Source organism: Triticum urartu, chromosome 6 (genome assembly GCF_003073215.2).
Source record: "Triticum urartu cultivar G1812 chromosome 6, Tu2.1, whole genome shotgun sequence".
In the NCBI taxonomy this organism is placed as follows: domain Eukaryota; kingdom Viridiplantae; phylum Streptophyta; class Magnoliopsida; order Poales; family Poaceae; genus Triticum; species Triticum urartu.
Window position 1 is genome coordinate 451,823,102 of NC_053027.1, and position 13,538 is coordinate 451,836,639.

The window sequence follows — 13,538 nt, forward strand, 5'->3', positions numbered from 1 at the left end:
AAACGAATGAGATATGAGCGGCGACTTATCGGAGAAGCTCGGGGGGGGGGGGGGGGGGGGGGGGGGGGGGGGGGGGGGGGGGGGGGGGGGGGGGGGGGGGACGGTTTATAGAAGAAGCCACCCCCAAAAAGAATATCTACTATTCAATCCTTTTGGTTATCTTTTTGAGTAACTAGATGATTCCCCGCGCGTTGCTGCAGAAATTTTGCCTAAATTTGATGTTATGCGTTGTTAAGGAAGATCAATCCTCCTACTTATATCATTCAAGTTTAGACAAAGAGACCAACAATCAATTACCGCAGAACCAACCGGTTAAAGTTTTCCAATATACGCTACCATTGAGCTGTTGCCAAGCTTTCAAATAAAAAATAGCTTCCTAATTCTCATGTTTTCATCCATTCTTTAAAGAATAATTTGAAACAAAGTGAGTAATAGAGAAAATTTGAAAGACCGCACTTGTCTGAAATTTTAAATCTCATAATATGCATAATCATTTCCATGTACATCTTCATCCATGCTTGAGTGGAGAGCTGTCAAGTTGAACTTGTTGCATGTTAGGAAACTACATAATCAAGACAAAAGCAACATGTGAACATCAAGATACTTTTGTTATTTAGAGAAGATACATTTATTTTGCATTAAAATCAATTAGTATTAGAATAACTTTTGGATTTCACAAAGTAATTTCACCAGACATCTTTAGCAATATACAATAGTAAGATGTTGGAAAATGTGATCCTAAAAAGGGAATGGAAGAATAGGAGTTGCGAGTGGATGATAGTATTGCCTTCCCCAATGGCTCAGTAACACGGCTGATAACATCTAGGATTTTGCGCAAAATCGACTATAGGGAAAATTAGATCAAATGATAACATTTTTGTAGGTCTTAGTTGATTTTTTTAGGATTACGAGTGTACCTAAATAGTCGTTACACTTGTATCTTTGTGAAACTCTTTCGGTGTGGCTGACCAGATAAAATGAGCAAATGTAATGTAGAATGTTCAACAAAGTTTAACCATAATGTTCATAATTCCTGTTCCCACAAAACTTCATAATTTAGGGAGCACTATATAGTTTCAGTGATCTGTGATCGACCATGTTAAAGATGAAATTGTAGAATAATTTATTTATGCCTCCATACTATATGCCTTTTTTCTAACATCTACATGAAACACTTATACAAAGGGAAGTATAGAGAAAATTATTGTGGAATTCATAAAAAAGGAAGCAAGCCATAATGATCTGCAGTAAAACATTTATGACTTACCTCAGAAACGTAAATATGCATATACCTTCAGACTATTGCATGTATTGGAAGTAACCTTCAGAAAGAGAATGCAAATTAGAAAAAAGTTAAGAGTTAGACCGCAGCAAGTAAGACATCACTTGAAATTGCTTCAGTTATTTTGTTTACCAGTTATTCCGAAGAAAATGATTACCAGCTAGCACACAGTGTATAATTTGTCCTCCAGAAGCATGAAAGAAGACGACGACTTTAGTACCCTTTTCAGGAAAGAAGCAAGATAATTTATGATGCTCTATTTACATATCAAGATCTTTAACAAAAACAGCTTGAGATAGATAGATATGGCACTTACAGATGGTGCTACTGAAGGGCCCGTAGAAGCTGAAAATCAACAGGAATAACTTGCTTCTTGTTAACTTAAGACATGGAACGGGTTTTTTAACCATACGCGAGAACTGAATGTGTTGAATTAACATTAATAAAAGTACAAACGACCTTAAAACCTTACAACACTGAACAACCGAGGGAACAAACAACAACTAATGCACATACTAACCAAGCACACTATAGCAAGGAAACAACAGTAAATGAAAACTTTAGCAACTCATCTAGCCACGTGAAATAGGAGAATGACCCGACTGTATAAATAGCCATGAAAATGTGCAGCGGTTATAGAATTCCTAGAATTTTGTATATAACCTACAGAACTTCCAAGCAAACATATTCGTTCAGATCATCAAGATGAGAAAGGCCATGCTAGCTGGCGACTGCTACTGCTGCATACAGCTACTTTTCAACGTATACCTAGTATCGTACCTGAAAGAAGCAGGCTTCGTAGCAAAGTCCTGTAGCGATGCATAATGCACACCATCATGTTTCTTCTCTCTCATATCCTCATGACATATATCATTTTGAAACAGGTTGAATTAAGCCAAACCAAACTGAAGCATTTATTTTAGCTCGCCCTTCTATACCATCCAAAATTCGGAGAGTCATCAAAACAACTATCCGCTATCAGAAACACCAAGAGTCTGTCTAATCAGCCTCTAATCATAGGGAGAAAGATGTCGTGCTTGCTCACAGATGCCCATACCTTAGCATCAGCTTGGAAAAGCAATTCCACCATTCCTGCAGTATAATCTGGTCTGTGAATTAGCCGGGGCGGAACCTGCGGGAGGAGATGGATCTATCGCCCCTCCAAGCCGTCGCTCTGAACGGAGCCCTGCCCGTCCTCACCACCAGCCCGACCCTCAGAGGACCAGCGCCACGGGCATATGTTACCCGCGTTCAGGCAGAACACCGGCAATTTCTCCGGCAGGGGCAGCGCGATAGCCGCCACATGCCCTATCCTTCTCATCTCTTCGATCGGCAGGTGGAAGGAGTCGAGCAGCCACCCGGTTGTTGGGTGTAGGTACATGTGCTAGCGGCGACCGGATGGGAGAGATTAGGAGGTCTCAGGAGGAAGATTTGTTTGGGGGCTAAGAAGGCAGACCGATGGAAGCAGAGAACGGGTTGGGAATTAAAGGAGGAAGTGGAAGTGGAATGGGAAGGGGGGCGTTTTGTGTGGCTTGCGAGAGCACTGAATCAGAGTGAAAGGGTGCTCGTGAGGACATATTGTATTGGGCCTTTAGCAGTAACTGAAGGCTTATGTGGCAGGGTTGCTGCATTGGTTGGTCCCGTATGTAAGTTGGTGGAGAACGTTGCAGAAAACAAAAATTTTCCTACTCGTTTCACCAAGATCCATCTAGGAGTTCATCTAGCAACGAGTGATTAGATGCATCTACGTACCTTGTAGATCGCGAGCGGAAGCGTCCAAAGAACGGGGATGATGTAGTCGAACACGACGTGATTCAAATCACCGATGATCAAGCACCGAACGGACGGTGCCTCCGCGTTCAACACACGTACGGAACGGATGACGTCTCCTCCTTTCTTGATCCAGCAAGGGGGGAAGAGAGGTTGATGAAGATCCAGCAGCACGACGGCGTGGTGGTGGATGCAGGGCGTCACAGTAGCAGGGCTTCGCCTATACTACGAGAGAGAGACGTAACGGGGAGAGAGGGAAGCACCAAAGGCTGAGGTATGAAATCCTCCCTCTCCTCAACTATATATAGGAGGTCCAAGGGGGGTGGTGCGCAGCCTAGGAGATCCAATCTCCTAGGTGCGGCGGCCAGGGGAGGGTTTCCCTCCCCCCCCCCCAAGGCACCTCGAGGTGCCTTCCACCACTTGGACTCCTCCGTGGTGGAAACCCTAGGCGCATGGGCCTAGTAGGGCTGGTGCCCTTGGCCCATGAAGGCCAAGGCGCACCCCCTACAGCCCATGTGGCCTCCCGGGACAGGTGGCCCCACCCGGTGGGCCCCCGGGACCCCTCCGGTGGTCCCGGTACAATACCGATAACCCCGAAACTTGTCCCGATGGCCGAAACAGCACTTCCTATATATAATTCTTTACCTCCGGACCATTCCGGAACTCCTCGTGACGTCCGGGATCTCATCCGGGACTCCGAACAACATTCGGGTTACTGCATATTCATATCTTCATAACCCTAGCGTCACCGAACCTTAAGTGTGTAGACCCTACGGGTCCGGGAGACAAGCAGACATGACCGAGACGACTCTCCGGTCAATAACCAACAGCGGGATCTGGATACCCATGATGGCTCCCACATGCTCCACGATGATCTCATCGGATGAACCACGATGTCGAGGATTAATCAACCCCGTATACAATTCCCTTTGTCAATCGGTATGTTACTTGCCCGAGACTCGATCGTTGGTATCCCAATACCTTGTTCAATCTCGTTACCGGCAAGTCACTTTACTCGTACCGTAATGCATGATCCCGTGATCAACCACTTGGTCACCTTGAGCTCATAATGATGATGCATTACCGAGTGGGCCCAGTGATACCTCTCCGTTATCCAGAGTGACAAATCCCAGTCTCGATCCGTGTCAACCCAACAGACACTTTCGGAGATACCTGTAATGCACCTTTATAGTCACCCAGTTACGTTGTGACGTTTGATACACCCAAAGCACTCCTACGGTATCCGGGAGTTACACGATCTCAGTCAAAGGAAAAGATACTTGACATTGGAAAAGCTCTAGCAAACGAACTACACGATCTTTGTACTATGCTTAGGATTGGGTCTTGTCCATCACATCATTCTCCTAATGATGTGATCCCGTTATCAATGACATCCAATATCCATAGCCAGGAAATCATGACTATCTGTTGATCAACGAGCTAGTCAACTAGAGGCTTACTAGGGACATATTATGGTCTATGTATTCACACGTGTATTACGATTTCCGGATAATACAGTTATAGCATGAATAAAGACAATTATCATGAACAAAGAAATATAATAATAATGCTTTTATTATTGCCTCTAGGGCATATTTCCAACATAAGTCCCTAACAAAACGTTGATGTGGCAAGTATGCTTAGGTGAATAGGCTGCATGTTAATACAAAATAGTTTAATGAGGATAAACTATTTAGATATTATAGATTATAGATTCGACCCATATTTTTTTCAGGAAAAAACAGTAAAGTTCAAGAAAATTCGGCTAGGCGACAGCCACATCCAAAGCCCTTTGCTTCCCAGGCCGGTTTCCCCCGGTCCCGGCGTGGCCGCAGCCGCGGTTCCTTCCTCCCCCAACTCCGAGCAACTGGCCCGAGCAAAGTATCCGTCCCTTTTCCACATCACGCCGCCCCCCACCCACCCACCCACCTCCTCCTCTTCCCACTGTTCCACCGTCTTTGCGCTCGGCCCCCTTCCCGCCGGCCCGTCCCTCGCTCGGCACACAAGCCGCCTCCGCGCCTCGGTTTCCGAAACACCCCCGGCTCCAATGGCGCTGCCCTATCTGGAGGCCGTCCTGTGTAAGATTCCGCCTCTCCGCTGCTCATTCCCGGTAGTCGCTTGTCTGCTCGCTCGATCCCTGGGGGCGTGTCGGCTTTCGATGGGCACGGGATCCGCGTGTAAACCCTAGCCAGGGGTTAGTGGGGTTCGGGGGCTTTTCGCTGCTGGATTTGCCCGTGCCGCGGAGCCGTTTGTGTGTCTGGGTAGTTTGATTTCTCTGGTGTAGCCGAGTGATCTTGATGGCTTTGGCGTGAGTCATGGGGGTGCGAGGGGTTATCCAGGTGCAGTGATCTGAGGTTTTGGATAGATTGAGTTACCTGTTAGTGTAGAGTATTCAGCATGGCAGGAACATCGGCAAAATTACATTTGACTGAAGATGGTCACCATCACCTTGATCACTGGACTTGTTTGTGCTGTCAAGCTCTGCTATGCAACACAAAATGTGGTACTGTGCAGATTTGATGATCACTTACTAGAACGAAACGAGCCAATATTTCTGAATTAAGTTACAAGCAGTAGTGCTTAACATAAGTTTGTCAAAATTGTGTGAACAGATCGTATGTGCAAAATCAAGATTTTGTATTTTTATTTACCTTGTTATCGTCATCATGATTGTTGTAGCTATTGTCTATCCCTGACATGCTCGTCTCATTGTATGTCCCTTCTGCAGGCTTTATGACTCTCAATTACATATTTGAGACATATCTTAACATCAGGCAGCATAGAGCCCTTAAGTTACCAACATTGCCAAAATCCCTGGCAAAAGTAATTAGTCATGAAAAATTTGAGCAGGCGAGAGCTTATAGCCTGGACAAAAGGTGCTTGTAATACTCCACTCAATCCTTGCAACCATACCTCATTTAGAAACCATTCCTGACACCTAATTTCATTAGCTGTGTTCCCACTTAATATTCTCTGTATCTTTTTAGATCGTCTGTACTGACAGGTATACTTCCTCTTGCAGCAATTTCAATTTTGTACGTGAGGCCATAACTATAGTATGTGATATCGTAATACTGTACTATAAAGTTCTTCCTTGGTTTTGGAAGGTAATACAAATCTTCAACTTGCTTTCCTTTACCCTTTTTGTGCAGGAGCTTGGTTCTAACTATCCTCTTCCTTTTATAGAAATCTGGAGTGTTAGTAACCAATGTTGGCCTGAATGCAGAAAATGAGATAATACACACCCTTGCATTCTTAGCAGGTGTCATGGTTTGGTCACAGGTATTATCAATTTATTTGCCTCTTTCAGAAGGCCACATGTGTTTATTAATTTTTCTCTGCTTTCGTATTCAGTTGTTTTAAATTATCTTCAAGAGTCTTTTGTACTTAATTTGGATTAGGTATATGTGGCGCATTAGCTTTAGCTCTGAAGGACCAAATGCTTGATTATCTATGGTGCTAGCTATTGCAGGAAGGAATCTAAGAATCAGGATTTAATTTCATAGTTTTTCGACACCTATAAACTCCTTGATGTGTCTTTCTTTCTGCTGATTTTGGTCCTGACAGAGATACTTCTAAAATTAAGCGGAACACTGATGCGGCACAGTTTTCACTTCTAAAATAGCTATGTTTAATGGAACGCAATTGGAATGATTGGTGCTTTTATCAGAGTTCACCTAGCCCATATCCATTTCAACAATTTCACTAGTTGTTTTTTTAACCTATAACATAAGGTGCATTTATTTTGTTCAAACGTGCATCAATTAAGATTCTGATTTCTTTAGATTGATCAATCAGCAGTTCTTTTTGAATGCTTCCATAGCACCTAAGCAGTAACCTCAATGTTGACCTGTGTTCATTGTGTATCATTATTTTCTCTTACGGCAATCCAATTTCTTATGTAAATGTGACTGCCTAATACATACTTGATGCAATACAGATCACAGACTTGCCATTCTCTCTATACTCGACTTTTGTTATTGAGGCTCGACACGGTTTTAACAAGGTACGTCTATATTTTTCAGTTTCTGCACTTCTTTTTGTGAACATAAAGCAAGTATACGTATGGATGTATTTGAATGTTGTCAACTTGTGGTGCTTTGGAGCACTTAATTCGAACATAAAGGAAATACATGTATGTGTTTGAATTGTATCAACTTGTGGTGCTTTGGAGCACTTAATAATTTGATATCTTCATTTCCTAACGTATTTATGTTGTTTTTTCTCTTGCCCTTTCTCAGCAAACATTCTGGCTCTTCATTTGGGACATGATCAAGGGAATTTTGCTGTCCGTTGTACTCGCACCACCAATTGTGGCTGCTATCATCGTCATAGTACAGGTACACCATATTTTTATGCTGTGCCACCCTCTATTCTGAACTATCATGCTAACATGCATCTTTATTAACTGTGCCTTTAAGCCTTTTTGCAATCAGATGAACACATATGTCACCTAACTGAATTACTTTATTAATCTTCTTTTTCCTGTACTGCTTCAGAATGGAGGGCCTTACCTAGCAATATATCTCTGGGGTTTTATGTTTGCACTAGCTCTCCTGATGATGACAATTTACCCCATCATGATAGCTCCTCTGTTCAACAAATTCACTCCTGTGAGTATCTTTTCTTGTTGCACTGTATCAGTCATTTTCCTCATTCAATATGGTTTCGTGTGAGAATGGTATGTACATCCATGCTGTATCTGTATCTGCATAATAACTTCATGGTAAGACTGAACTTGAAGTTGCTGATTTCAACAGCTTCCCGAAGGCTCACTCAGGGAGAAAATAGAGAAGTTGGCAGATTCCCTCAAGTTTCCTCTGAAAAAGCTTTTTGTGGTGGATGGGTCTACTCGATCAAGCCACAGTAATGTATATGTTAATCAATCTGCTTTCAGAGTTTGTTTCATTGCTAACTACTTATTGATGGTCTTCTGATATGATTTCAACTGTCAATCTCTTTCAGGCTTACATGTATGGGTTTTTCAAGAATAAGCGCATTGTTCTCTATGACACATTGATACAACAGGTTCAAACAAACCACCATTTTTTGTACTATGTTCATTATTTTTTTCCATTGCGATTTGGGAACTCATGCGCAGGTTCGACTACTTGACTGTTATCCTTGTGTTTGTTTCAGTGTAGTAATGATAATGAGATAGTTTCTGTTCTTGCGCACGAGCTTGGGCACTGGAAACTTAATCACACTGCATATTCCTTTGTAGCTGTGCAGGTATTTTCTCATTCTTCCAGATAACTAATTATGTCCTCTGCGTACCAGTCAGCCAATTAGTTTTGTTGCATTAGTATTTGCATACTAGATAGGTAAGGTACCGTTTGGTTGCATGGATGGAATTGTGTTTGGTAATAAAAACGAAGTTGGAGCCATTGGATCTTAGTGTCTTCAATTTTTCTACCATACATCCAGCTTCTATTGTAGTCTTTCCCCGTTCAAGTGTTATGTTGTCCATGTACAAAATAATAAACAACACATATTGCTGCTCCAATACAACTGTGCAAATGTAATAAAGAACATTACCAAAATTTACAGACCTGGAATGCCGAGCTGATCAGAAACGACAGAGAGGAGTTCTGAGACAGAGAGAAGTGTCACAGTGAGGAAAGAAAAGTAGGCCTGACGGGCTGTGCACTAGGCTCATGTGCGCTTGCGTGACAGTGCGGGCAATAGATGGCTCGGCTCTTCCGAGTTCTTTTACTGCTTGGATTTGTCCTGGTTGTTGGAGCTATATTCCCTTTAATGGGGTATATACCTACCCAGTCCAACCAAACAAATAAAATCATGGTTTCTAAAAGCTGGATGGTCATCTCTCATACAACTTCATCCAAGCAACCAAATGCTACGTGAAGATATGGTAGTCTTCAAGTGAACATGCCTTAGCCCGGAAATCCTGTGTTGTTTTTCCTGCATCAGTTGGCCTATGGTATACTGATTATAAGGGAAGAAACAAAATTAAGCTTGGTCGGGGGCACTGATAAGAACGTGTTTGTATGAATTGAAGACACAGCTAGTTTTGAGAACTGATATAAAATCAAGCAGTATTGTTTCTAGTAAAGTATCCTGTTTATTAGTAAGAAGTGCAAGATATTTCTTCTGATGAAGCCCCTAGTAGGTGGTGCTAATCTATATAGTAGATGTAATGTGACGAGTCATAAGTAGCTACTCACGGGAACGGTTAATTAGATGAATGAATATTTAACAAAATTATTTATAGCATAAGTTAACATAAAATCAATTTTAAGCATGCAAGGGGTTATACTGTTACAGGCACCTTCATGTGTGTTGTTCTAGTGTTACTGATAGAATTTGTGCAACAATGCATCATAAAATCAGTTTGTGTCCCCATTGCATTGGTTGCTGGGAAACTATTATTTGATTTGATTAAAGAAAAGAAAAATCAAGCATCTCAAGCATTTTTTAGATGTTTAAAATTCCTTTGTTCACCTCATTTTCTACTTGCAGCTGCTTACATTTATGCAATTCGGAGGATACACTCTTGTAAGGAATTCCAAAGATCTCTTTGAAAGTTTTGGTTTCGAGGATCAGCCTGTAATCATTGGACTGATCATTTTTATGGTATGTCATGCTCGTATTTGTAAGAAGTATTATCGTGCTATTATCTTTCTGTGGAGATGTTTTAAGTACAATTTCCTCCCTAGCAGTAGTATCTTCGTGAAATGAAAATGAAATCGAATGTCAGCTGTTTACATCTTTCATTTAAACTTGCAGTGAGATGCACTTTCTACAGATTTTCAGCATTGTTACTCCATTGACACATACATTCTTTTCATGACAGCACACCATTATACCCATCCAACACCTTCTGAGTTTTTGCCTCAACCTTGTCAGCAGAGCATTTGAATTTCAGGTTCTCTCTTCTATTCATCTCAAGTTTTCCGTCGTGACAGCTTTCAAACATTTGGTCGCATACCTAATCCTATCTCAATGTCCAGGCTGATGCTTTTGCCAAGAACCTTGGGTATGCTCCTGAGCTCAGGGGAGCCCTTGTTAAACTACAGGTAACCATTTAAAGGCCTTTTGATTTTTGCTGCTTTTCTTATAGTTGACCATGGAGTCGGTGTTATTTTTCTACTGGACATTGACACCTTGCTTCAAGATCTGACCATAATCGATCACTAGATCAAGCAACTTACTTTCTCTCAAAATTCAATGCTGGTTTGAGAAACTACTAACATCCTCTTGTTTACTCTTGCTTTATTCTCTTATGCCTCTTTTTTTTGGAAGCTCTTACAGCTCTCCTTTACTAAACTTATAGTACGTACCATTAATGTAGTATAGCGGTGCGGAGATTTGAGTTAATTAACTTGATATATGCTTGAAAATTTCAGGAAGAGAACTTATCGGCAATGAACACAGATCCGTGGTACTCAGCATACCACTACTCCCATCCACCCCTTGTTGAAAGACTGTCTGCTCTTGAAGACCTGGACAGCAAGAAAGAGAACTGATGGGAGATTATCTCATACTTGATGCGCATATGCCAACTATCATGGCATTGCTTCAATCTCAATGTAGTATGGATGTTTAGAGGGATTTATATGCAGACAGGGATCCGTATGAAAACGTGCTCCTCTAGGTTAAGATATGTATCATTCATCCATTGGCTTACTGTCTTATTGACATATACACACAGGATTGTTGGTCCTTTAACATTGACAAATAGAAGCTGATCAGCTACGAGATGTTCACATGCGCTGGTGCATCTTCTGTCCTCCAAGTTGACGTGTTACCTTGACCTTCTATAACTATGCTTACAACAATGCCGTATTAGAATTGTCTCTTGTGCAACAGAGTTTTATCGTGTTCAGATCAAACTTAAAACTCTTTCGAGGCGTGTCTTGCTTTTGGTCTTTTTCCCCTAGGTGACTAGGGTTTCGTTTTCCTCTGGCGGTGGTGCGACCCCAGAGTTTCTCTCTACCAGCGATCGATCCCTCCTAATTGCCTGCTGCTCCTCGTCGTCTAGGGTTGGGGGAAGCTTTGCTTCTTCGCGGCCTTGTTCTGCACGAAGTCTCAGGAGTCTTGGCGGTATTCAAGATGGAAGCGGGCAGCAGTAACCCTAGTAAAAAGACTTCACATAGCGAGGAGGTTGAGGAGTTGCTCGGCAGATTGGCTCTCCATGAAGATGAGGGCGACGATTTCGTATGGGAGGAGGAGGAGGAGAATCTGCCAGATATTCAAGCTAAGTGGTTAGCAATTGCGAGGGTACACACAGACAAGGGATTCAGTCCGTGGCTTTGTACGCGGACATGAGGTCTGCTTGGAATCCCGCGAAGGATGTGCGATGGCGTATGATTGATACCAATTTGTTCAGAGTGCAGTTTGCATGTCTTGGCGATTGGAACATGGCGATGGCTCAGGGACCTTGGTTATTCAGGAATCAAGCAGTAGTTCTACTGGAGTATGACGGCTATACAAATCCTAGAATGATAGTCCTGGATAAAGTAGCTGTGTGGGCTAGAATTTTTGGTCTACCGGACAATTACTTGAATGAGCCGGTGATCAAAGGTATGTGCAGGAAATTGGGGAAGATCCTTGAGGTGCAAATTCAGTTGCCGGCTGGATATGTTGGTGCTTTTGTCCGTGTTAGAGCTAATCTTGATGTCGGCAAAAAGCTTGAGCGCTTTGTCTCCATCACACGGGGAGGAAAGAAGGACTGGTATATGGTTAAATATGAGAAACTTCCAATTTTCTGTAACAATTGTGGTTTGTTGAGCCACTGGTATGAGGAGTGTGGCACCGCTGAGCATGATGTGTCTAAGTTTGAATGGGGTGATTTCATACTGGCAGATGAATGGCGAGGAAGAGGAGGTGGCCGTGGATCAGGTAGAGGGGGTGGAAGAGGCAGAGGTGGAGCAGTGTTCGGTCGGGGTGTTGGCAGAGGTGCGCCGCCCAATGATGCAACTAATTCGGACGGGATCCCTGTGAATAACTGAAGGTATAACAGTGTGTTAAACACAAGATCTACGGGTACGACAACGATGGAGATTGAGGATCCAGATGCAACAAATACTATTCTATCAAGCCAAGACGTGAGAAGTAATTTGCTAAATATGCATGTGAAGAGAGGACCGGATGATATAGTAAGTGCCCCTGGTGACTTGGGTACGAGTTTGGCTATTGTTCCAGTACACCAAGGAGGCTCCAAGGATGCCCTGGACAGTGACGAGATTGTTGAGGATCCAGAGACTGTAATATCGGATCCGGCTGCTGTTAATTCACCCAAAAAAATGTGAGAAAGAAGTTAAAGGGAGAGGATGGCTCTGTTATTAGCAATGATAATGATGTTTTGGCGGGCTCCCTAGAGGGGCGCCGCCCGGGCCAATGAATGCCCTGATTTGGAACTGCCAGGGAGGGGGGAATTCCCGAACAGTTCGAGATTTGGCGACGATGGTGCAGTCGCATTCCCCCAAATTTGTATTTTTGTGTGAAACTCGACAGGAAGCTAGTAAGATGAGGAGATATAGGGGTCGTCTTGGCCTTAAGGGTTTTGAAGGTGTGGATAGCTCAGGCATGAGTGGTGGTTTGGCGTTATACTGGCATGAATCATATCAAGTTACTTTGCTGGGGAAGGATGATCGATACATTGATGTTTCTGTCATAACTGAGCCGAACGGTGAGCCATGGAGATTGACCGGGGTGTATGGAGAGCCTAGGGTGGAGAATAGACATCTTATGTGGTCTACCTTACAAGACTTGAGTGCACAATCTAATTTACCCTGGCTAGTAATCGGAGATTTTAACGAGGCGTTGTGGAGTTTTGAACATATGTCCCTTACACCCTGCCCTGAACCACAAATGGCAGCTTTCCGGAATACTTTGATGCTTTGTGATTTAGTGGACCTGGGTTTTTCAGCTGTGTCCTATACCCACGACAATATGAGGTATGGTGCAGCAAATGTGCGAGTCCGTTTAGATCGAGCGGTGGCTACAAATTCTTGGCGGAACTTGTTCGCTTTTACAGTGTGCGGCACCTTGCGTCTCCATGTTCTGATCATGTGCAGTTATTGCTCAAGGGTGCCCCGGACCAGGAACAATGTAAAGTGCATCCACGCAGGTATGAGATATTTTGGGAAAGAGACGCCGGGCTACTAGAATTAGTCCGCAAGGCTTGGGAGGCCTATGGTGCTATGGATGATCTAGGCCATGTCAATAAAGCTTTGAGAGAGACTATGGTGTCCTTTCGGAAGTAGAGCAGTAAAAAGTTCAGATGACGATAATGTTAAACTTTGTAGCGATTTTTCGGATGAGGAAATTTCGGATGCTCTTCTCAAATTGGGCCTTTAAAAGCCCCTGGGCCAGATGGTTTTCCATCAAGATTCTTTAAGAGGAATTGGGATGTGGTCAAGACTAATATAACTAAAGCAGTGAAGGAGTTTCTCAGAACGGGTATTATGCCGGATGGTGTTAATGAGACATCTATCATTCTTATTCCAAAAATTATGAATCC

The 13,538-nt window shown here is 43.0% G+C and overlaps 1 protein-coding gene and 1 long non-coding RNA gene across 3 annotated transcripts; one reads left to right on the top strand and one right to left on the bottom strand.

Moving 5' to 3' along the window:
• Positions 1-289: 289 nt before the first annotated feature.
• On the bottom strand, positions 290-2,836 carry LOC125514123. 2 transcript variants are annotated; one of them, XR_007286268.1, is made up of 3 exons: positions 1,415-2,836; positions 1,268-1,322; positions 290-530 (listed from the first exon to the last, which is right to left on the bottom strand). It is a non-coding gene; the product is annotated as an uncharacterized LOC125514123 (long non-coding RNA). The 2 variants fall into 2 exon arrangements; XR_007286269.1 differs by having other exon boundaries at positions 290-562.
• Positions 2,837-4,854: 2,018 nt separating this feature from the next.
• LOC125514124 (CAAX prenyl protease 1 homolog) lies at positions 4,855-10,779 on the top strand. Its single transcript, XM_048679383.1, has 14 exons — positions 4,855-5,130; positions 5,781-5,928; positions 6,075-6,159; positions 6,239-6,334; positions 6,993-7,058; positions 7,294-7,392; positions 7,552-7,665; positions 7,813-7,923; positions 8,018-8,080; positions 8,192-8,284; positions 9,533-9,646; positions 9,867-9,938; positions 10,024-10,089; positions 10,420-10,779. Exons 1-14 carry the CDS (start codon positions 5,100-5,102, stop codon positions 10,537-10,539), a joined length of 1,278 nt encoding a protein of 425 aa, XP_048535340.1. The 5' UTR covers positions 4,855-5,099; the 3' UTR covers positions 10,540-10,779.
• The last annotated feature ends 2,759 nt before the right edge of the window (positions 10,780-13,538 follow it).